A 26,518-nucleotide genomic window follows, 5' to 3' on the forward strand; every position below is an offset into this window, starting at 1 on the left:
ACACACACAATGAACACACACCCGGAGAAGTAGGCTGCCATTTATGCTGCGGCGCCCGGGGAGCAGTTGGGGGTTCAGTGCCTTGCTCAAGGGCACCTCAGTCGTGGTATTGCCGGCCCAAGACTCGAACCCACAACCTAAGGGTTAGGAGTCAAACCCTCTAACCACTAGGCCACGACTTCATAATTACACACATCATTTTTGATTAGTAATATACGTTGCTAAGGACTTCATTTGGACAACTTTAAAGGTGATTTTCTCAATATTTCGATTTTTTCGCACCCTCAGATTCACCTTTCAGAGTAGACACTAACTTAGTTTACATGGACATCAATAATCTAATTATTTACCTTATTGTAAATAAGGCAATATTATGATTAAGGTGTTAACATGAGTTCCTTTTAAAATATTCCTTTCATGTTCCTGTTTTACATGTTATAGTACATAGATCGATTATAATGGCACACATCATTACATCCCCACGCAACATCATCCGAAGTCCCTCCAGAATTTCACGTATAAACATAGTTCTTCTTCATATTTACAGTTTTTACAGTTTTTATTTACAGTTGCAGTATTTACTTTACAGTTTTGGGTGTTTCATTTAAATTTTACGAAAGTTTGAAGTGCAGTTAATTATTTGTCATGTTATAAGTGCAAACAGATGATGGCATGGTTAAAGATGTGCTCTTTTTTTTGCCGTCAAACGGCTGACCACTGTCATGTGTATCCTGCTGCAAAATGCGGCAAAAAGTCCTACATGACGGTAATAATGTGATTAAGGTGTGTACATGTCTATAGTGCACTTTGAAAATGTAACTAAAATAGGAATACTCCACATTTAAATTTTATTTCTGTTTACTTCAAATATGACTTTAGCTGGATAAAGGTAATCAAAAATCTGTTTACATGGTAGATTCTTAATCAGAGTATTGCCTTAATTGTGTTAAAATCATGTCAAGCACGTGTGTTATCAAAATGATGAAGATGTTTTCTTAATTTGCAGGTGCTTTTTCATTTGCAGAGCATTGAGCTCTCTTGGCCACCTTACTTTTTACATAATATGAAACAATGAGGTCTTGTTTGCAAATGGCTCTATTCATGGTGTTTACCGTGACACATTTTGTCTCCTTTTATCTCAATCTCTTTACCGACACTGTTGTCACAACTTTTGATAAAACTTTATTAAAAACTGAAATGACAAAACCAAAAACAACATTTATTCACACATTTAGCATATTTCTTTTAGGTGTTATTATATTTTAAAGGACTTTAAGGATTTTCATATTTTAAGACTGAAATCCTGAGACAAGGGTAAAACAATAATACTTAAATGAAAAATAAATGAAGGCATGGTAAAAATTGTCTAGACTGTTTTAATGTGATCTTGATATAACCAAAATAACAGTGAACCCCTGGGACACAAAAGTGCCTGAAGTTGAAGAAACACCAATCAATCCACTTTTATTGCAATGTTAATGCATTCATACAGTTTATGTTTTTGGCCAGTGCCAGAATTTCTTTTTTTTTTTTTTTAAGGCACACTATTTGCTTTTTAAAAACATTTGTTAGGGCACAGTGTTATGTGGATAAATCAACTAATGTTAATTCCAAAATAAAATCAACATAAAATACAAAATTATCTGTGAATTCAATTCAAGCTGTGAATAATGCACAATATATCATAGCAACATAAACTCTAGAATACTTTTTAAATAATTAATTTCCCCCCACATCATTTTAAATATCTAGGACATTTTTCTCCCTGAGTCCTGGTTCATTTCCCTCTCTGGACTCAAGGACAGACATGAACTAGACACATTTATTTCTTTATTTTTTTGTCAAACCCAGATTCTTTACTTAAAAGGCTCTTTCTGGTCATGCATGATTTGACGTTAAGGACGTGTCCTGTAAATGTGTAAATCAGAGTGGAATCACTGTTCTACTTCAGCTCTCAGGGAATTGGGAAATGATTCAGTACAAAGTGCCCTAATGAGACGGTGTTACTGATGGGAATAGCACATTCTCAGCCTCGGCACACTAGTAGTTATCAGAGAACACTACATGGGCTCATTTGCCTTATAGGTTTGTCCCGCTTGTGCAGTTCTGAGAAAAAAACTGAGAACAACCTCAACAGCACCTGAGCTAATGCACAAGCCCAGCAGATTAACGGCTGGGATGCTTTTCCTAACAACATACTGTAATCACATTCTATGTTTTATATACTGCAAAACAAAGAGGCAGAGACATTTTTGTTCAATAAAGATGACATCTCAGCCGCACAATAGCATTATCAAAGAGCCCAGCAAACAAACAGCACTGCTGACCGGTATCTAACCACACGCATTAGCTTACCTGAAGCCACCTGTTATTTATTTTATTTTTCAATTACCAGGTGGCCTGGTACATCTTGCTTTGATAAAAAGTGAAAAAGTGAAAGTGACGTGACATACAGCCAAGTATGGTGACCCATACTCGGAATTCGTGCTCTGCTTTTAACCCATCCAAAGTGCACACACGCAGCAGTGAACACACACACTGTGAACATACACCCGGATCAGTGGGCAGCCATTTATGCTGCGGCGCCCGGGGAGCAGTTGGGGGTTCGGTGCCTTGCTCAAGGGCACCTCAGTCGTGGTATTGAGGGTGGAGAGAGCGCTGTACATTCACTCCCCCCACCTACAATTCCTGCCGGCCCCAGACTCGAACTCACAACCCTTGGATTGCAAGTCCGACTCTCTAACCATTAGGCCATGACTTCCCCACAAATGATGTGGCTAGGGGTGCTCTGATTAGTAGAGATGTTCATAATGTTACAAAAGATTTCTATTTTAAATAAATGCTGGTTTTTGAATGCTCTTATCATCAAAGAATCCTGAAATAAATGTATCACAGTTTCCATAAAAATATTAAATCGGCCGATAATCGCTTTTGGACATTTGATCGGCAGTCTCTATAGGGCTGAGCTTAAAAAAAAAAAGGATCTCACGCTGACGCTGAATTAAAGTGACAGCACATTGTTTGCGGTAAATATGAACATGGATTGACATGAACATTTTGTAATTACACTATAAATGCATATAATTAAAGTCTACTGTGTTTCAAGTCAATAATAGATGGCACTTGTGAAGGTAGGAAAACAAAGTTCTTTATGAATCGCAGGAATGCTTGTAATAAAGATTTAAATGCAAAAGAAAAGGCAGTAGAGCTGACTGTTTCTGTCAATGATAAGTTTTAATGGTTGTGATAACGTAAGAAAAGTAGTTTAAATGTTTTGCCACTTGCTTGAGCAACCTAATATATAAATATAGAAGTAAATGCAAAAATAAAAAGCACTGAATAACATGTTTCTTATATTTATTGCGTTTAAATTAAACATGTCTATAAAAGATTGTATAATTGGACTGTTTAAAAAAAAGAATCACAATGCTGAAAAAACATTTTAAGTAACAACGCTTGGATTTGAAATCAAAATAATAGATAAATGTTGTGTTTGTAGTAAACAGCCATGGATTAGTTGCAGACTCCTGTGTGAAAGCACAATGAGTCTGTGCTGCTTCTGCACTGCTTTAGTACCTAAGTACACATGGACTGCATGCACACTGCAAACAGAGTATGTTTGAACCTGGTGTAAAAGGCCACCTCACATATAGCTCACAAAATCAGGCTTGTGCTGTGTGCAACAATTGTGCAATTGTCAAAACAAAAATGCAGTGCATGTTCAAATATTTAGGTGAGACAAATGTATATTTTTGAAAAATGTTTAAAAAATGCCCCCCTCCAACCCTCAAATTTAAAAATCCCCTTTCACAGGAGTCACCTAAGAGGGGAGTCCATTTTCAAAAATGAAATTCAGGTCCTAAATAAATGTCTAAAAATTGATTGGATTATCACTATAAATAATTCTACATGATCAAAAGAAGGCTTTAAAAAGATTGGTATCGGCAGATACTGCTTTCTGTGATCGGTGATCGGTAATCAGCCTCAAAAATCCTGAACTGAACACTCCTAGATGTGGCCACAAATCCAAAAATGCTGTCTTCCTAGATGTACAATGCATGTGTTGTAGTTCTGCGGTAGAATAAAGCACCAGAGTGTTTTTTGTTTTTACAAGCAAGGAACAAAAAGCAATTGCCTCGAGCATAATTTGTAAACAGTGAGTATTGGCACAGTAACGACGAATACAAGGTTGTTCATATTCCTCTGTAATTTCCCAGTTATTTCCCTAAGGGTTTTCAGAAAACAGTTGATGCAGCAACAATATCAATATTACACATTTATTTTGTCTTCACATGTGTGTTCATTTCACACAGGGTCGAAATAAAGGAAATGACACATATCGAATCATTAATAGCTAGTTTATTTTCGTCTGTGCTAAAGCCAGAAATCAGTGCAGGGTAAGTTACATGCATATTAAAGTTTAATACTTTACCACTATGCTTTAATTAAACACTACAGTTCAAAGTTTGTAGTTGGTAAGATTTTTTTATTGTTTGTGAAAGAAGTTTCTCATGCTCACCAAGGCTTCATTCAATTAATTAAACATATAGTTAAAATATTATTGCTATTTTAATGGTTTTTAAAATGTAATTTATTCATGTGATGGCAAAGCTGAATTTTCAGCACCATTACTCCAGTTTTCAGTGTCACGTGATCCTTAAGAAATCAATGTAATATGCAGATTTGTTGCTCAAGATAATTTTTTTTATTATTAATGTTACAAAACAGTTATGCTGCTTAATATTTTTATGGAAACTGTGATACATTTATTTCAGGATTCGTTGATGATAAGAGCGTTCAAAAACCAGCAATTATTTGAAATAGAAATCTTTTGTAACATTATGCACATCTCTACTGTAATTTTCTATCCCCTTAATCAGAGGTGCCCAAACTCGGTCCTGGAGGGCCGATGTCCTGCAGAGTTTAGCTCAGACCTGCCTCAACACACCTGCCTGGAGGTTTCTAGTATGTCTAGTAAGAGCTTGATTAGCTGGTTCAGGTGGGTCTAATTGGGGATGGATCTAAACTCTGCAGGACACCGGCCCTCCAGGACCGAGTCTGGGCACCCCTGCCCTTAATGCATCCTTGCTGAATAAAATTATTCATTTTTCATAAAAATTAAATAAAAATCTTACTGACCCCAAACTTTTGAACAGTAATGTAAAATAATAGTTATAATTTGCTAATTTTGCAAACACTGCTAATTACCGTTAACACAATGTTTTTAAATAAAATTGTAAATGAGTATAAATGTAAATGAAGTGTTTTTACATCAAGAGGTTGAACAAATGAAAACGAGTCTTGAGGACTGTAGGCGTCCTATAAAATCACATAACATAATGCCATATACAGTAGAGTCGGCAATCACATATTTAGTGCCTCTCACTTCTGCTCCATATGAGCTGATTTCAATAGCAGTGTTAATCTGAGGCTTCTGTTTCTCCAGAGGATATCTATGCTTGCCAGCAATGACTGCTGCCCTTTTTATTTACCTTTATGAAGGGTTTTTGTCACTGACACAAAGAACAGATTCCACAGACTACAAAACAGACTTATGATTAGCCTCGTTTTTAAGAGGGATGGGAATTTAACCATTCTGCCTCTAATTTCACTTAATGATTGTGGATCCTTAATGATTCTTCTAAAGAAGCATATATAAAAAGACCTAATTAAACGGAACTCATATTTTAGGCCTCAATATTTTATGCAATTTAGCTTCCCATGTAATGCATCTCATTTTAAGGATGTTTAGATATTTTTACTGTAAAACAAGATGAATTACTGGTCTAAAAAAAGTTTTTTTGTTTTTTTTTTTGAAAGGATGAGGTTTAGTAATTAAGTTAAGAACTGACAATTTAGAGAATGAGTAAGTGGCTAAGCCGAGTTCAAGACTGATTTGTGAGTCTTTTTAAGCGATTAATTAAAAACCAGATGATAATAGTTCATTTCTTTTTGAAGTATGACAATATAGAAATGCTGTTTTTAATTGCCTTTGGTTCATTTCATGGCACCCAGTCTTTTACAAGCATGAATGAAAAAATAAACATTGTGTTTGATGCTCAATACGATGCAAATATTTAAATGTTTGTATTATTTCTCACATGAATGCTAGTTTTAAATAGATCTGTTGTACTTGAAAAACTTAAAAGGAAAGTGCACCCAATAGAAGATTTTTTTGAATGTCGGTAACCAAACAGTTGACGGTAACCAGTGACTTCCATAGTAAAAAAAAACAAAACAAAACAAAACACAATAGAAGTCAATGGCTACAATCAACTGTTTGCTTACCAAAAATCTAAATATCTTCTTTTGTGTTCAACAGAAGAAAGAAATTCATAGAGGTTTAAGTAAATGATGACAGAATTTTCCTCTTTGGGTGAACTATCCCTTCAAAGCACTGTTTATGCCATTTGAATCTTTGATTTATTTTATTTGTCTTATTGTTTATAATATATATCAAAGATAAAATAAAATAATAACTGTATTGTGATTTATTTTGCTATTGTAAAATAAAATTACTTGTATAGTGAAATTTTAAAAATAAGATATTTAGTTTGACTATGGTGAAACTATTTGTGTATCAATAACTGCACTGGTTTCTAACTAATGTGTGAATAAATCTCCACTCTGTGTCTTTCATGATTCTTAATTCATGATTTTCAAACCAAGCACAAGTTAGGTTGATTGTTTGAGCATTATGTCATTATTGAAAGTGTAACACAGTACTAGAACAGGAAAAAAAAAAGTGACTCTCGTCCCACAGGCATCAGCACACCTCTGAGAGAGAGAAGCCTCCGCCAAAAAGATGCACAGCTGCTCATGCAGTGCATTTTGTCGCTGAAAAGACACTGATTAGATTTAGGTGGAAATCCTTCTCTCTTGCATTCCTGTTAGCAATTACACTGACCAATGAGAGCAATTATAGTACAATCTGTTGATTATCTCACTGTTAGAAATGCTCTTTTTCTTTGAAATAACATGCACTGATGAATCGACTTTAGAGAAGCCCTGTATAACTAGGTTGGTTTAGGGTCAAATCCACCAGACATATTTTTAGTGATATATGCAATGCATCACAGCCCTTCAGTCAGGCGACTGACAGACATTCAATAGGTTAAATAAACGTAACCTTTCAATGCAAGGAAAAAAAAAATTTGGAGAGAAAGACAGAGCTAGGGAATATGCACAATAATGAGATTTTCACACAGTCACAGATTTGAGGTCTGACAAACCTTAAAAGCACTATGCTAAAAAATACATATCTAATAAATCATACTACTTTACTTCACTAATCAACAGAGCACTAATCATCCTAATCACCTTTATTAAATCATTTTTATCATTAGCTAAGACTAAAACTTTTAAAAACATTTTTGTTCACTGAAAAATATATGAAAAACTTAAAAAACAAAAATTAGAAATCATGCCTTTGCAAATAACTGAAATAAATTTGAATCACTAAAATGATTAAAACAGAGAACTAAAACAGAAAGTAAAATAAATAAAAAAAAGACTTTTTTTAAACTTTTAAAAGCTAAAAATGTTAAACTAAAAGCTAATTCAAAACATTAATAAAACTATAAATAATACACTAAATAACACCATTTCAAACTCCACTGCCTTCTCATCACCTGTAGCTATCATATTAGAATATTACTATAATATATTGTGGTAATTAATGCACTGGTTGCTCCTTACCACATAATTACAATGAATAAGGACTGAAGCTTTCAAATGATGCAGAAACACCACTAAAGTGGCACAGAAAAAGTAGTCCACATGGTTTATGTCTTCTGAATATTAACAAGACATTTTCAAACATCTTGATTTCCAAACTTGACATTTTAAGGTTTCTCTCACACAAAGCTATTAAAAAAAGCTTCTGAAATCTCATTCTTGGATAATCTATTAATTTAAATGTAAATACCAGCTCTATGTAGTTCCCTTAATAGAAGGCATCAATATTCAATATAAATTAAGAAAATCTGAGAAATCACAGGAGTTGTTCTTCCTGCAACAGATCCTCTTGAAACAGAAACATTTGAGAATAAAGAGCAAAAAATAAATAAATAAAATGAAACTACTGAAGTGTTGCACTTTCGTTGCAGTGTTTTTTACTCGAGGCAACAAAGGCACAGAGGTAGAGTGTGAGAAACAGCATTAGAAACAGGAAAGAAAAGATGAGGGAGAGATTGCTTGTAGCATACTGCTGGAGGGACAAAGCTGGTCTAGACTGAATACTAAGCAATACAGACAGCAGCAGATGCTAGCAGCAGTCAGGGGAAATGCCTCCCACACGACAACAGAGAAAAGAGCACACAGGCACACACAGGCCAAAGGAATCCCCCGGAGCACAACATCCCTATTACAAAGAGGACCGTTCACTTTACAGAACTTTACAGACCCTATAAAAGACAGACTAGCAGAAGGAAGGAGTTTTATAAAGTGGCCCACTGCCTTCAAAATACTGGAGGTGCTGCCAAAAATGAGCATTTGGATTTGTGTATGTGAATCTGTCACACATCCGTTCCTGAGGAAAGTTCTTACCTTGGCTTTGTTGATAGTGCAGTGCAGGGCATTGTTCTCCTGATCATACAGAAGGCTGAAGTCCAGAGTGCCGAGTGTAGCTGTGAGGAAACAGACATAAAAGCATCAACAAAACAGTTCATCTCCAGAGCAGACCACAGCATATGCAACAGCAATTAGCAAGATGTTAAAGCCATATTTCGCTCCTCCAGAGACCATCTGATGTCAATTGTACACAAAAAGCCAAAGAGCTTTCTCAGTTTGACAAGCTCTAATTAAATTTGATTGGCCTGGTGCTATCAGGGTTGCACACGGTTTTTACAAGGTACTGGGCTGCAATGAGCACTTCTGATCTGTTGCATCAAATTAAATATTCTGTGTTTTGTTTGAGGTAATTAGTAGGAACTTTAGATCAACAAGCAGAATTGTATATTTCATGTTGAGTTGTGCTACAGTATATCAGAATGATTTCTAAAAATTAATGTAATACTTAACGCTAGATTAAAGAATATGAAAACCCAGCTTTGCTTTCCCAGGAATAAATTACACTTAAAATATTTAAAATATAAAACAGTTTTTTTGTTATTGAAATACTTCACAATATTACAGTAAAAAAAAAAAAAAAAAAAAACCTATACGTTTGAAAGATAATTATGTCCTTTTGAAAGACAACTATGTTATGTTAAAGCTGAAAAAGTTGTTGGAAACCTGCAATTGCAGTTATCTGAGGAATTATCGTCTTTACGTGGGTTAACACTGGTACAGCACGGATGAATCTAATATTTTGAGGTAAATGTGTGGCTGTCTGTCACCACACATATTGTGTGTGGATGTGTGGATATTCACTGTACTTAGGAATCACAGATTCTGCATCTTGGAAGTATGACCCAAATAAGAATTTTCACCGGAAAATGTCATCTGAACAAGCAAGTAACATGTCTGCCACTTTTGAGAAAAAAAAAAGCATTGCACGCTACCAATGGTGATTAAATCTAATGGTCGGTTAGCTCAAATCACATCAAACCATTCAAATGATTATTATTGTTATACTTCTTTCTCAAAATGTTAATGTTAAAGTGCCCCATTATGGATTTTTGAAAATTATCTGTCATGCAGTGTGTAACACAGCTCTAAGTGAATGAAAACATCCTGCAAAGTTTTAAATTTGAAAGTGCTCCGTATATAAAGTAATTATCTCTCAAAAGAAAGAGTCGACCCTGAATCATTGAAATTGACGTCAACATGAAACATTAGCATATTGCCCGCTCACTTGTTGGTCTTTTCGCTTTGATCTGAATGAAAATGCAATTTCATTCTTTGCCACTAGGTGTCGCTTTTGGAGTGGTAAAATAGCGGTTTCCCCGGTAACGCTGTACACAAAGCAGCACTGTGCTCACAAACGCTGCTTTATCAGGCATTACAGGCAAGATTAAATGAAAATGAGACCAATCCAACCAGTCACCGTAGATTAGCGTCATGCAAAGGAGGGGTTTGGAAAAATTAATTGTTGATTGAATTGTTTGGGAGTCGTTGAGCAAGGAAGGTAATAAATGCATATTATAATAAGATAATGAAAGTGTTTTTTGACTTTGCATGCATGTCAACCTGTTGTAGGGGACTCCCAAAACCAAAATATGAATCTTTCATTGCCCATAGTAGGGGCAATTTGCTAGTAGCAGCATTGCGTGACTACGTGTATTTAGTACCTTTTCTTTACCTTCAGACTACTGGTGACTATGGGTGAATCTTCAATTGTCACTGATGATTGTCGTATTGACCTTTCTGGATTACAATCCGCCATCAAAATTATAAGTTTAATTATTCCAACTGCTGTGAGAAAATGCTATTAATGATCCGCCACCTGCAGCATCCTGACATGTGATATAGCTTACTGGGACTCCTTCATGTTTACAGACGTGATGTAAAGACGCAAAGACAAATGGCAGCATGCTTGTATTTCCTGTAAAAACCTACCAGTACCATTCAGATTAGAAAACAGTATTACAAATTTACCGTTGTGAAGCGGGCAAAGGTAAGGAGACAGATTTGAACAGATTTGTTTATGTACTTGCTCAAAAATTGATTTTGAATCATTTTTAACCAAAGAAAAGAAAAGAAAAAAAAAGTTATGGACTGCAGATTTAGGTATGTCTGTGGAATTGGTTTGGTTGCACAGAAATTCTGATCAGAAAACTTTTTCTGCTCATTTCAGAACAGAACAACTGTTCACTCACACTGCTGATTATTTGAATTAACTTCCGATGTAATGTCCACCAGTCTATGTTAGGCTAGCTGTGATAGACGGTGTTATACCAGTGTTAAGCCGCAACACCGGTATGTCACTTGCCCACTGCAGCACAGTCCCCCACTGTCGTTTTGATTTTTATAGTAATAAAAATAATTTAGTTCAGTTAGAGAATAGACACTACAATTAAAAACTAAAAACAGCTGCTCAATACAGCGTGTCGAACAACTGTCATGAATCCTGTCCATGGACTTCCATCAGATTGCCACCAGAGGTCACCCTTTCTGATTACACTGACTCTCACACTACACAATCTGTTACACATCACCCTAGTCTACATTTCCCATGCTCCACTGCACTAATCACAAGCTCACCTGAAACCAGTCACACACACTACATAAGCCACACTCAAACCATTACAGACTGCCAAGTATTGTTAACAGTATTGCTGTCTACACGCAGCTACACAACGGAGCCTGTTCGGTAGCCATTGTTTATTTTCCAAGTCCTATTCTCAGTCTAGTTTTGCCTTGCCTGTTTCCCGGTGATTCACACCTCTGTATTTTGGATTACCCATTTGCCTGACCCTGCCTTGGATACTGTTTGCCCCAGCCTGGACTATTGCTCATGTTTAGAGATTACCCCTTTTGACAAGCCACTCAATGATTTTATTCGCCGATCAATGACCCACACCTGCCCTAGGAATACTCTGTTTTGCCTCATTCATGTCTGTTTGCTGATTATTGACCCATGCCTGTTTGTGACCACGCCTTTGAATAAAGCTCTGCATATGGATCCGCATGCTTCCTTTGTTACTTCTGTAACAACAACAGTCACATCATAGATTAGATTTCATTCATGTGAGGAGAGTGAGTCGAGCTGACTGCAGATTAAGGTGAGACAGACAAGATGACAGCAGAAGATTTAGTTTCGAAACAAAATGCAAAAGTGCATGTTTGGCAATATTTGGGATTTTTAAAAGCCTGTTGACTTTTGCCATTTATCTAAGGTGATATTGGAAGTTTTTCTAAACATTCGTTTCTTATTTAATTGGTTCCACAGTGTTTGCTGATTTTCAGTTTTGTATACCTTGGCTATTTAAGTTATTTGTTATTTTATATTAGTCCCAGCTATAGAATGGTGTATTTTGATATATATATATATATATATATATATATATATATATATATATATATATATATATATATATATATATATATATATGCTAAATTGAGTTTGAAGTTGTATGTTTGTTGATGCTTGAATTGACACCAGTTCAAAAGTGAAAGTAAAATGTGCACGGTGCTTTTAAGCTATTTAGGAACGAAGGAAAGTGAGGAAAAGAGGGAAAACTCAAACAAACTAACAGCAAACAAGTGCTTTATGCAAATTGAAACTATTTAAACTAATCATATTTCAGTGGAGCTATTTTTTACCAGAATGAGCTGTGAAGTAGATTTGATGGTGATAGTCAAACGTCCTGTTATGTGAAACTGCAAAGGCTGTGCTGAAACTGTGTGAGAAACAAAAAAAAAACAGGAGTGAAATTGTCCTTTTCTCCATTATCCTTTGAAATTTTGGACCTTCCCCACTGATAAGTGTCAAGTCAATAGTCACGCCTCTGAAAGTGAACCTCCCTGCTGGTTCTGCCTCATATGAATGCGGCAATGAGAACCAGAGTCAAATCTCATACGGACTCCTAGCAGGTGGCCTTCAGCTCCACTCTGCAGAGAGCATCTTAAGTTTAAAAATATCCATCATTAAACATACTAGAGTAATCAACCAACCAACCTTACCCTTAAACTAATTACCCTCAGCAAGAAGACTGAGGAAAAAACTCCAGTGGCTTGAATTTTCATTTAATTTGTCTAAAATAACATCAGAATTAGGGCCCTTTTTCTTAACCACTATAAGCCATGGCACCCATAAGAGCTCCTGCTACAGGTGGCCATGATGTAGGGCTGCATTTGTTAGACCTTAAAGGGATAAATGTATTTCTTCTGCTAAACACAGATGATGATATTTTGAAGAATGTTGGTAACCAAACAGTTTCTGCTACCCAATAACTTTTTCTCCAATGGCTACCAGCAACTGTTTGGTTATATGCATTCTTCAAAATATCTTCTTTTATGTTCAACAGAAACTCATGAAGGATAAGATAAACTTGAGGCAGAAATTACAGAAATTTTATTTTTGAGTGAACTATCCCTTTAATGCCATATGTCATGTCATCCTCCCATTTGTGTGCGTGTATTCTTATATGATGAGAGGAATCAGTGAGATTAAACCAGGCCTGTGTTTAATTACCCAAACTTGTACCAGCAATGCGTGACTTCAATTTCTAATGCAGAGAGCACTGTCATCAGTGATGGGCTTTTCTCTTCTGAAATTATGGTAAGTTTTATTATCTTATGCTATTTTACCCATGAAGGCTATGGATAGATTATCATTGGTAAGGATGGAGGAAATTATGTACAGAGCAAACACATTGGTGCAATGCTCATACTACAGCAAAAAGACATGTCAGTCATGTTCAAAATGCTAAATATGGTTTTGGTAAGTTAATTAAATGAACTTATCAGCTAGGTAATAGGAGAACCTAAATTTGCTCTCATGCTTGTGTATAAACATGGTTTTATTTCTTCTCAAAAAAGTTTTATGGATTTCAGTTTAATTGGTTTAATTAAATTTTAATAATCAAAAGGGCATCTAATTCAATAATGATTCACAAATGTAATAAACTTAAACAATAATAGTTTCCTATAAAATGTTTTTTCCGCCAAGAGATTCTGTCGTCTGCTTTAATTATTATCAATTGTGTTTCATGATTTCATACAAATGCATTATCAAAAGTAATCAAATTAACTAATAAAAATGCAATTGTATTCATCTTTTAAAATGTAATAAACTGAAATTAGAACACGGATAAAAACTGTGATATTCCTTAAAGATCTAATAATCTGTATTATTACTAATTTTGTTGTTATTATTACTTAGATAAACATATTCTACTGTATAACAGAATTACATTTTTAATTAAATATGCAATGAACATCAAACAGCCCAGTGACCACCAAATTGCAGTAATCACTAAATCAATGAACAGAGAAGCATAGTTTGCATGATTCATTCATGCTGCCGTGCATGCTGGGAACCTTAGTCCTGCCGCAGACATCACTTTCAACTTTTAAGGGAAACTTAGTTCATCTAAAAATTTAAATTCTGTCATCAATGACTCACCCTCATGTCATTAGAAAACCCAAAAGACTTTTGCTCATCTTTGAAACACAGCTGAAGCTATTTTCAATGAAACTCGATTTCTGTCCCTCCATTGAAAATCAATGCAACCCAAACTTTTAAGATTCAAAAAGTTTATAAAGACATTATAAAAGTAATCCATATAAATAGAGCAGATTAATCCGCTTAAGTATTCTGACAAAACATGATTGATTTATATGACGAACATTTAATTTTATGCTTTTATTCACATAAACATTGATCAACATATGGTAAACATAAACTAAACCACATGAGAACAATGTTCTTGAGCATCAAGCAAGCATGCTTGAGCTTCCATTTACCAAATTTGATGTGCTCAATGTGTGTTGAACAGTGTTTAGCCTATATGTAAAGGGATTGAGAAACCTAGATAAAACTGGGTGTAATGTACAAAACTGGAAAGTTTTTGACTGCACACCTTAAAGGAGGATGAAATTGATTTTATAATAGAACAAAAATCCTTGAAATATATCGTCTTTTCATATTTATTGTTTCTATGGTTACATCAGTGCTATCACTGGGATTGACTGCAGCTACCTGTGCATTCAGACGGTATTCGATTCCTGTCTGCTTTTGTATGTGCAAAACAATTTGAATCACAGCTGTTGGTAAATACTGCCTGTGTGAATGGAGCCACAGAAACACACAGAGAGGAAAATAAGAATGTGCAGAGAATGTAAAATAGAAGGGTAGCAGGATTATCCATCTTTTATCATTAACTTCAAGCCATGCTGCTATATGTTCATGTCAGCTAAAAAACAGCATTATACAACCTCACTCAACCTGTAATCATACACACACACCCCTTTCTCACTCTGGAGCACTTTACACTTCAACAACGTCCACCTGAAGTGCATTTCCCATTGACAGATTTTGATTGAGAGGGAAGGCCAACCTGCAAAACATGCCTTGACAATTCTCAGCATTTCTGGCCTGTGATCCACATGAACCGAAATGGCTTCTTATTGAGGATGATTTCTCTCAAGGATGAAACACAACCTTGCAAATGAGATGTCTAACATTAGGATTGCTTTGATCACAACAAACTTGTTCTAAATTTTTGTCCACACAACAGAAAATGGAAGTAATGAGCTTGCCGGTGAACAGTCATCTGGGATTATGTTTTCCTGTGGTTAGCTGCCAGTTTCCCAGCTATTCAGGACAGAAGGCATTCTGGCCTCTGCCAATACAGCGGAAGGAAACCAACAGTGCTGGAATTAGCGAAAAACAAAATCATATCCACTCTATCCTTGCTGGTTTTGTTATTTTGGGCTGCACACGTGACCGTAGTCTGGGCTTCTCTTTATTGCTGCAGCTTAAACTCTGAATTGGATGACAGGTGGTAATTAAGGGGAGGTATTCTTGAGGATACATATTTAGACTTGAAAGAGTCACTGTAATTAAATACTCTATTAATTTGTGAAAGCTCAAGATTTACAAACCTTTTTTTCTATGCCAGAAAATAAAATTCCCTTGCACTGAATGAATAACAGGAGTCATATCTATTGATCAGAATGCGTTTACACTTTGTCATTTCATGCACTTATACCAATAAGATAACTGTCTTACCAAGATCAGATACCCTCCAAGATGTAGTCAAGGTGGAAGCAGCTTATTGTTCAGGTCATGTATGTAAATGTTATATCAGCATACAGATCATTATCAAAAAATTATGATTTTTCTGACATAATGTTAAAGTTTTCTCAGTTCAGCTCACGCTGAGTTCAGTTTTCTCAAATTAAAGCTGAGATTACTACTAGGAACAAAGGATAATACGACTTTTTTATTTTATTTCACAAATTAAATATATTGTTACTTTTTTTTGTTTTCTCTTTCATTTCAGTTTTAGTATTTGTTACATGCTTTTGTCATTTTTTTAGTTTTGTTTTTTATTTTTATTTTATTATTATTTCAGTTTTAGTTTGTCATTCCACTAATTAAACTCATTTCAGATAGTTGACAATGCAGCATTTCTAATTTTCACTTAAGATTTTTATTTAATACTTATTTTATTTCTATTACCAGTTTTTTGTAAATATGTTTTATCTAACAATAACATGTCATAATTTTGTGTCAATGTTGTTTTGAATCACTTACCTATGACCAGACCATAATCAGGAAACATTTTGTTAACACTTTAGAATAGGAAACACTTATTCACTATTAACTATGACTTTTCCCTCAATAAATTCCTAATTTGCTGCTTATTAATAGTGTGGGATTACAAATTTAAGAATCTGTTTAAAATATGCTGATCCTATTTTCTGACATAGCATCACATGAAAAACTAAGGTTATTTTCATTGTGTATTACATTTCGAGGTAAAGATGATGACATTCTAAGAAGATCAAGTCAAGCAGCCCAGAACCTTTTGTCTTTATGCACTTCCTGACTATTGGGCTGGGTCCCAAGTTAAAGGTGGATGCTAAACTCAAGGCACAGCTGTGCCTTTGTCTCTATGTTAATGTGAAGGTATGTGTGTGATACTGTCAGGCTGATTGGATTAGCACCTATGCATTTGAATAACCCTGTTATGCTGATGAGATCAGGGCTGGGGAAACTTCGGTAACGGGCTGATTCCTGTACTGCATTTGCATGCATTTTTTAGATTGTCTCCACCTCTATGTATCCCTCGCCCTTGAAATGTTTATAAATTACAATGTATCAATGCCTTAGTTAGACTTTTGATGACTGCAGCGCCACACAGCGCGTTCTCAATAAAGAGTCCTGCTGAAGATACCCAAGAATCTCCTGGTCTTCGCTTCTGAGTTTCCAACAGTAGTGAGTAAGGTAGTTGTTACGTTTAGGTATTGGGTAGGATTAGGAGTGTAGAATAAGGTCATGTAGAATAAGACATTAATATGTGCTTAATTACTACTAATAAATGGCTACTATTCTAGTAATATGCATGCTTATAAGCAACCAATTAAGAGACCCTAAAATAAAGTGTTACAAAATTGTATTTAAATAAAATCCTTCACAAGTACAGATTATGAAACCATTGACACATACAGTTCATTAATTGTAAGAAAATAACATTGATTTAAATGCAAATAACAACTTTTTTAACATTTTGAATGACTCCTTCTACTCTGCACTTTGAGTTTGATGACCGTTTTCATGACAGAAAAAAGGACAAGTTTGCCACCATATTTTGATAATGACCCATACATACATACATACATACATTTGAGAGGCCAATAATTCATGAGCAAGCAATCATGGATGACACACATGGAGAGAGCTACTGCAAATATGGCGCGTTCAACTGAATATTTTGTTGCTTGGCATTTTCCACAAAGCAACCACCCAGAACAACAGCAACTGAAGATCAACACTGTTTGCACTGTGGTGTCAACTTTTGCATGGGGAAAAATTTAGTTTATTCTTATCATGCTGTGGAAGCTTATTTTTAACTTCCTGTTTGTGAAACAGACAGATTTGAAACTCCTGGCTCATGGACTGATGTACATTCTTGTCTATGTGTAATAGGATTCTGGTTAACTTTCTGGCTTATGTTGATTGTGGAGCAATGGAGACTGCTTAGTGTGATATGTGTGGCACACATGCCATTCCATTAAAGATCTTTTGCTTGCTCCGAGGATCTCATTTGTCCTCTCATCTTCTGCAAAACCCCCACACATAGACCTCACATTGCCACTCATTTATGACCAGAGACTCAGTCACCGCTCATTAAATCCACCTCAATTATGGTCAGAGGAAATATAATCAACACTGACTGACTTGATGGCCTCTGGTTGCTTCCATTGTATCTGAGGAGATGCCTATATAGCCTGCTTTTACATTGTAAGAGTACCTGGTAGAGATCAGCTGGGCCTGACAGGACATTTGCTGGTATTTGTAATCTCATGAAGAACAGTCCACATGGGCAGACAGCGTGTTTTATTGTGAAAACAAACTAGAAAGATATCAGAGTTCAAGGCTCAGGGCAGTGTTTGGATTTAACAGGAAGTCGACCGACAGGGAAGATAAAACAAGCCGACATGAAAGGGATGTAGGCCACATACAGGTCCTGGAGTTCAGATTGCAAATATATTTCTGCACTCTTTGTTCTGTACACATTTATGGCTAAATATGAGAGAATCATTCATATTATAGTAGTTCATTACTACAGATGGGAAGTGTGTGGCTCCTGCTTTCCATTAGGAGATTTCTTCTTAATGGGAAATGTGTGACAAGTTTATTTCATTTAGACACGTTCAACTTCGTAAAATCACTTGTGACCTTCAGTGCAAATGACAAGCCAAACAATACAAAACGCATCCAGACAGAACAAAAGATCTATCATAATCCAGGATTTGAAATGAATTTCTGCAGTATTTTCATTATTGCCGATGTTTTTCAGGGTATTCTTTTAAGCCTCCAAAATCTCCCTTGTCCTAACAAATCGATTCATTTCACTTTTTTTTATTTATTTATTTATTTTTTGCATTTCAGGAAGGAGATTCCTGTTGATGAGGTTTAAAATATGCAACTATTGACAATCAGTGTTGAGTTGTTCTTCAAATACTTCTTTAATTTGAATGGTCTACCCAAATAACAGCATAGTAAATTACACAAATAATAACAGCAAACTTCATTTTAACAAGATATGAGTGGTGTTTGGTGCAAAACTTACCACCATTATGCTAAGGTGACCTGATGGTTATAAGGTATATGGACCTATATGGTTGCTAGTGTGTTCTGGATGGATGCTCACTGGCTCATGTCAACAGAGCACACCCTCTAGATATGGCTCAGGTCTTTTCTTCAAATTTATAGGGCTCTTTGCTGCTAGGTGAAAAGAAGTTCACAAAAGCAGTACACATTTCCTCAATAAACATTTAAATACACATTTCCTCATTTGTTCATAACACAAACGGCACTAGTGTTTTTTAGTGTAATTTTGTTAATGAAAACTATGATGAAATATGTTCGTTGACAAGCTTTTATCCACCATGACTAAAACGAAATGATGATGAGAGAACAATAAGGTCAATAAACCTTATGCAATATCGTTGACGATAAAAGATGAGATTAAAATGTATTTAAAAAAAATCAAAACTATACCAAAATCTTTTTTTTCATTTTCGTTATCATCATCATCATCAAAAAAAAAAAAAAGGAGACAAAATACTATTGCTGACTGCTGAACATGCCTCTCCTAGACAAGCTTTCATACAGTTGCCAGATATCAAGAGTTCAAATCCCCAAATCAGAGCTTCTCTGTTAAAAGATACATTTTTGCCAGGTGTTTTGCTTAAATTTTCCAATCTGGCAACCGTGCGCACACGCTTGTTCTTCATTGCAGAAGCATAATGTAGACAGAGAGAGTGCATATCTAAGTCTTTGATATTAATTTATATATTAAATAGCCTACACTAAGTCAGTACACTAGATGAAGTAAAATAATCCATGTGCATGAGAAAGTGCAATACCTGAAATGTAAAAATAAATTTCTCAAATGACAACAATCATTGCAAAAGCAATTATAAGTAAAAAAAATAAAAAATAAAAAAAAATTATACAGCTTGACAAAAATGACTGAGTTTTCATTGATTAATACTAAACTTAAATTGTCAGACATTGTCAACTAAAACTTGACTGAACAAAAACAGGACAAGGTTGACTAAATATAATAACTAAAAAGTACATCTGACACAGGACTAAGACTAATTTAAAAGACTAAGACCAAATTAAAAATTGTTGAGAAAATTAACCCTATTATGCACCTAAGCTTGATTCTTAGGGTTACAATTTAGCAACAATGATAGCGATTTTGACTTATCAAGTATCACTGATTAAAAATGATTTCTCCAATTTAGAGGAAATATTATTAGATTATATGAAATATTGGTAACACTTTAGTATAGGGAGCAATTGTTGCTATATGCTTATTAGCCTACCTTTTAATACTTATAAAACACATATTCAACATGACCATATTTTACACCCCTAATCCTACCCAATACCTAAACTTAACAACTACCTTCCTAACTATTAATAAGCAGCAAATTAGGAGTTTGAGGCAAAAGTTGTAGGTAATTGGTTGTTGTGTGACCAAAACATTAAATGTTCAAACATTCAATCTAAAAATGCAGACTGAAAAAGAAAAGAAAAAAAAAAAGGTTTAAAGGTGCTGTATGTATTTTAACTCTACTAAAGCTCAAAAATACCATAATAAGTTTGCTGATATTTAAGAAACATGCTAAGTTAACACTTGTTTATCTGAAAAACAATGCTACAGTCAGTTATTCTCCTTTGAAATTGTGTGTTCAGGGACAGAATGTCGATCTTTGTTTTGGTTTATGAAACCCACCCACTGATAGTTTACCCAATTAGCCTTTTTCACAAAAATTGGAAATTACGTCAGCGCAGGGTAAAGTTAGTTCTGTTACAGGTCTGTACCTATTATATCAGTAAGCCTTTTCCTTAAATAATGCTTCTTACCTTTTCTGTTATGTCTGTTTTCCAACTTGTTGTTAGATAATCTACAAAGAAATAACATTTTACTTGTTAGTAACTTATATGGCCACTCAGACTGCTGACTCGTGAGATAATATGCTCAACATAGCGCCGGATGGTTTCTATTCTCCATCTCCGAGATCCCTTTTTTATATAGTCTTTGTTCCCCGGTACATTTGAGAGTATTATCTCAATTAACTCAGTGATTTCCCTCAAATCACCACATGTTAAATTACTTAGAAATTATTTTTTTCCCCCAAGAATACATTAAACAATTGTAAATCCGGTTGAAGCATATTAAACTCAACCCAACAACGTAATCTGATAAAATAGGAATAAAGTCATGAATCCGAGTCATCTCTTGTTTAATATTTATCTCCCAGGGCACATTATACAACGTACATTTAAACCATCACGTTAATAATGCAAAGGAGAGCAAGTAGAAAATACAATATTACTTTAATAATAATAATAATAATAATAATACCGAAAAAAAAAAAATCACGTAGAGAGTCATAATGCACAGCCTCACGCAAAAAGTTAATTGTGAAATGTTTGTGCTTTGTAGAGTAAAGTACCAGCAGTTCAAGCATTTTCATAATCTCTAACTTGTATAAAAAGATTTTGATTCTCAAACTCATTCTTGTTAAGTACGGCAGCAGTTGTCACCGGAATAACTTTTACCCTGAAAGCTCCAATCCAGGAGCCAGGAACACGGAAGTGTGAAAAAGGCTAATTGTACTTTGGCACCCCGGGTTGCCAGTTGGCGGAAACATAGCGTATTTTATTTCATTCATCATCAAGTGCGCTCGTTCCTGTTTGTGTCATCAATCTGGCAACCTGCATGTGCGTCAAGTCGGAGGAGGGGCCGGGTGAAAAAACCCTCTCCAATATTTTTAATTTGGACTGCAATACCTAGTTCAACCACTCAGTGTCAATCCTACATACAGCACCTTTAAGGTTTACTTTGGCCACTTCAATGGAAACATCTTAAGAAGTCGTGGCCTTGTGGTTAGAGAGCTTGACTCCTAACCCTAAGGTTGTGGGTTCGAGTCTCGGGCCGGCAATACCACGACTGAGGTACCCTTGAGCAAGGCACTGAACCCCCAACTGCTCCCCGGGCGCTGCAGCATAAATGGCTGCCCACTGCTCCAGGTGTGTGTTCACGGTGTGTGTGTGTTCACTGCTGTGTGTGTGCACTTTGGATGGGTTAAATGCAGAGCACAGATTTTGAGTATGGGTCACCATACTCGGCTGTATGTCACGTCACTTTTACTTTAAAATGTTTGAACTTTCAATCCAAGAATGGAGATTAAACATAAAAAGTAAATAATTTTTTAAATATACAAAACAAAAGAAAAAAATAAGTCTTGCATTTTTTTAAATATAATGCAGATACAAAAAGCAGATAAATTATAATCTATATATTAGAGAGAGAGATTCATTTGTGGCTGGGCCCCGGTGTGATCCATTATTCTTGCTCTCTATCAACACCCTGAGAGACAAAGGTCTGCTCAAAGGCTCTAACAATTTTCTTACTGCTGGCAAGGGTGGCAGAGGAGATGAACAGCAAATAACTGAATTAAACAGCATGGCTGAGACACTGCAGTAAGATCACATTCCTATGATAATACGTTACCACATGTGACTATTCATGAATCTGCGAAGAAGCGTGTATAGCTCACAAAAACAACCATTGTACAGAACAGAAGCTAGCCATATGGGCACGGACAAGAAGTGCTCAATCCCTGCCATAATACCATTTCTTATCTCTGTCACGACGGATGGACGTGCTTGTGATCAGTGTCCTTGTCATGTAACTGCCCTACCAGAATGGTCGGCCTGACAGGCCCTTTGATGAAAGGTTAGATATGTGCTCGGGCTGTAAGAGAGGCTGGACACAGCTATGGTGTGACTGATCAGAACAGGACCAAAGGTAGTTTCAGCCTCAGACAGCACTGCCCACGGACCACCCACTGACCGTCTGAGGCAGACGGTAAACAAAATTGTCCGAGATACAGAAAACTAGGCAGTTTCAATCTGGGTGGCTGGCTTTCTTGGAATCTGTGTGGACAGGTTTTTATCATATATATATATATATATATATATATATATACAAACCCGATTCCAAAAAAGTTGGGACATTGTACAAATTGTGAATAAAAAACAGAATGCAATGATGTGGAAGTTTCAAGTTTCAATATTTTATTCAGAATACAACATAGATGACATATCAAATGTTTATCAACTGAGAAAATGTATCATTTTAAGGGAAAAATAAGTTGATTTTAAATTTCATGGCATCAACACATCTCAAAAAAGTTGGGACAAGGCCATGTTTACCACTGTGTGGCATCCCCTCTTCGTTTTATAACAGTCTGCAAAGGTCTGGGGACTGAGGAGACAAGTTGCTCAAGTTTAGGAATAGGAATGTTGTCCCATTCTTGTCTAATACAGGCTTCTAGTTTTTCAACTGTCTTAGGTCTTCTTTGTCGCATCGTCCTCTTTATGATGCGCCAAATGTTTTCTATGGGTGAAAGATCTGTACTGCGGGCTGGCCATTTCAGTACCCGGATCCTTCTTCTACGCAGCCATGATGTTGTAATTGATGCAGTATGTGGTCTGGCATTGTCATGTTAGAAAAAAGCAAGGTCTTCCCTGAAAGAGACGACGTCTGGATGTGAGCATATGTTGTTCTAGAACTTGGATATACCTTTCAGCATTGATGGTGCCTTTCCAGATGTGTAAGCTGCCCATGCCACACGCACTCATGCAACCCCATACCATCAGAGATGCAGGCCTCTGAACTGAGCGCTGATAACAACTTGGGTTGTCCTTGTCCTCTTTAGTCCGGATGACATGGCATCCCAGTTTTCCAAAAAGAACTTCAAAATTTTGATTCGTCTGACCACAGAACAATTTTCCACTTTGCCACAGTCCATTTTAAATGAGCCTTGGCCCAGAGAAAACACCTGCGCTTCTGGATCATGTTTAGATATGACTTCTTTTTTGACCTATAGAGTTTTAGTCGGACACAGCAAATTACACGGTGGATTGTGTTCACCGACAATGTTTTCTGGAAGTATTCCTGAGCCCATGTTGTGGATGATATTATGCACTGTAGATGATGATAACTCTTTGCAAATTTTCTCTGCGAAACTCCTTTCTGATATTGCTCCACTATTTTTCATCGCAAAATTGGGGGAATTGGTCATCCTCTGCCCATCTTGACTTCTGAGAGACACTGCCACTCTGAGAGGCTCTTTTTATACCCAATCATGTTGCCAATTGACCTAATAAGTTGCAAAATGGTCCTCCAGCTGTTCCTTATATGTACATTTAACTTTTCCAGCCTCTTATTGCTACCTGTCCCAACTTTTTTGGAATGTGTAGCTCTCATGAAATCCAAAATGAGCCAATATTTGGCATGACATTTCAAAATGTCTGACTTTCAACATTTGATATGTTATCTATATTCTATTGTGAATAAAATATAAGTTTATGAGATTTGTAAATTATTCCATTCCTTTTTCATTTGTTAACTGCGTCTTACAAGCTGTTATTAAAAGTAAAGAGACATCTAGAGACATCACAGCCAGTGGCAAATTCCAAAAGATCAGGCCGAGGTGAGGCTGCTCTCGGCGGGTTCATGAGTGCTGAATGCCCACTGACGCCCTGGAGCTCACATCACCGAAAGTGTTGAAGTAAATTTTCAAATAGATGTTATCTTTATTAACAAACAACATATTTGAAGTCTAAACAAGTACATTCTCACCTAAAAAACTCTTAAAACTACAGTCCGTGACACAAAAACAGTATTATTTTTTAATTTTAGTGGATTTGGGCATCCACCATGACACTCGCTGTGAGAAATATGGGAAGCAGAGTGATACAAATGGTGAAAGGGCGTTCCTGTAGCAATACCAGTACAATATCTCACGGTTCTCAACCAATCAGATTTGAGAGCCAGAACGAACTGTTGTTACAGAATTTATTTAATTTAAACAAACAATACCGTTCAAAAATAAAATAAAAAATAAACAAAGAAGTCTCTTATGCTCACCAAGACTTCATTTATTTGTCATGCCCTCTGTCATTTATTCATTTATTTGAAACAGAAATATTTTGGATGAAATGGTGTGATATAAATGTCTTTAATTTTTATTAAAAAATGTTTTACATTCGTTAAAAACAAACAAATAAATAAAAACAAAAATCAACCAACCAATCAAAAATACTGTCTCTTACTGATCAAATAGCAGCACTGTTAAAGGTACAAGTAATTTAGATTTTTTTCCTTTATGATGTGCGGGCTGTATGATAGCTGTCTTGAACTTGGGAGTGTACAGAAAATTAAACATTTATGTACTAGCATTTTTCTACAGATGCACTCAGATCCCTTAAATAAAAGGAATGAACTGCAATAGATGGGAGGCAGAATATGCAATATCAAAGAAAGAAAGAGAGTGAGGGGGAGAAAAATATGGACCTATACTGTTTTTCTTGGAAAAAAAATTAAATTGAAAATGCCTCTGGCAACTGTGGTGCTCGAAAATATATAGAGGAATCATTTATAATGGCCTCTGTGTGGCATCTTGTTTATTGTATTGTTTTTTTGATGGGTTACATATGAAGGACTCTAAGATTTGTCCAGGTTCCTCATTTTAGAGAAACTGTGGGAGTGTAAGTGCCTCTAGACTGCTCATACATAGCAAATGAAACCATTTCTATTAGCTGCTGCTAAAATGTTAATGATTATTTGTATTGCTTTATGTATGTTTTCGAGTAAATGAGAGATGGCCTGGAACAGCAGACACAACCCACCCCTTCTTCTGTTGTCTGGAGCATGTCTGCAGTGCTCTGTCCTCCATCGAGGGATTGATGAATCCCCACGGACTGCATTGCTGATAGAGGTCTAATACTCAATGTGTCTTGGGAAGGGCAGACCAATGAATCAAAGAATGACATACTGTAAGAACGACTACCAAGAATAAAGTGAGATTCCATAGGAAAGAAAAACAACTTTATATCTCAGTTGAATTCCTAGATAGAAATTAGATGAAAGAGCAAATTAAAGGTTTGGCTTTAGCCCCAGAATGTCTTCTCTAGAGGTCCAGAAGAGATCTCAACAACAACCTAAACTGTACTCGGACTGGCAAAAATACCAGTGTCTGCGTTTTTGTATGAACTAAAACTTTTCTTATCAAGCTGTTCCAAGATCAAATAATCTGGGCTATGCAAGGTAATCACTGGATTTGCTAAAGTGATGGTCCTGGCATAAAATCTTTTAAAACTAATTCAGACCTTTCTGTTCGGGGCACTAAGAAGACAAAATTTCTGCAAACTGTATATTTTAAGTAATATTTTAAAATAATCAGTAATTATTAATGTTAAATGTACATAAATTAGAATTCCAAAGTCACTTATTTCCACTAATTTATTTTAAAATTTTGTCATCTGTCTGTCAGCTCTGTCTGTGAATGACTTTCTTTCTTCTGCTGAACATAAATGTTATGTTAAAGAATGTGGGTAACCAAACAGTTGCCCTAGCGTTGTACAGTATATTTGAGACGGAGGTGCCAGATAGAATGTGTACTTGTAGAAAAGGCCCCAAAGTTATGTTAGTGTTGCTATTATTTAGTACAGTTGACCATAACGTGCTTTATGTTTCACTTTTACTCCCGTTTATTCAGTGCTTGTAATAGGGTAGCAAAGGCGCGCTGGTTTGTATATTATATCTGACGTAGCGCAGTAGTATGCAGTACGATAGAGATGGTCAGTCGGTTGTCACGCAGTTAGTATTCAGTATGATAATCAGAGATCATCGGTCGGTAAAATTATAATTGTGAGTGACACTTTCCTCAGCGTGTGCGTGAATGAGAAAAGTAAGTAAATCTGCTGCATTACTCGTAATATTGTATTTCTTTGACAGCTGTTATTTCTGATATTCGATATGGATGAGAGTTAGGAGTTTAAGGGTCGTTACACGACCGTTGTGTTAAT

General features: G+C 35.8%; 1 protein-coding gene across 5 annotated transcripts in view; it reads right to left on the bottom strand.

Moving 5' to 3' along the window:
- The window catches only part of LOC109045715 (rabphilin 3A like (without C2 domains)), a 281,082-nt gene that overhangs the window by 48,841 nt on the left and 205,723 nt on the right, over window positions 1–26,518 (bottom strand). For all 5 annotated transcript variants that reach the window (XM_042724898.1, XM_042724901.1, XM_042724899.1 and 2 more), the window contains one exon: window positions 8,548–8,627. In XM_042724898.1, coding sequence (XP_042580832.1) covers window positions 8,548–8,627 — 80 coding nt within the window. The remainder of the gene's footprint in view (window positions 1–8,547; window positions 8,628–26,518) is intronic.

Source organism: Cyprinus carpio, chromosome B5, assembly GCF_018340385.1.
Source record: "Cyprinus carpio isolate SPL01 chromosome B5, ASM1834038v1, whole genome shotgun sequence".
Classification (NCBI taxonomy): Eukaryota; Metazoa; Chordata; class Actinopteri; order Cypriniformes; family Cyprinidae; genus Cyprinus; species Cyprinus carpio.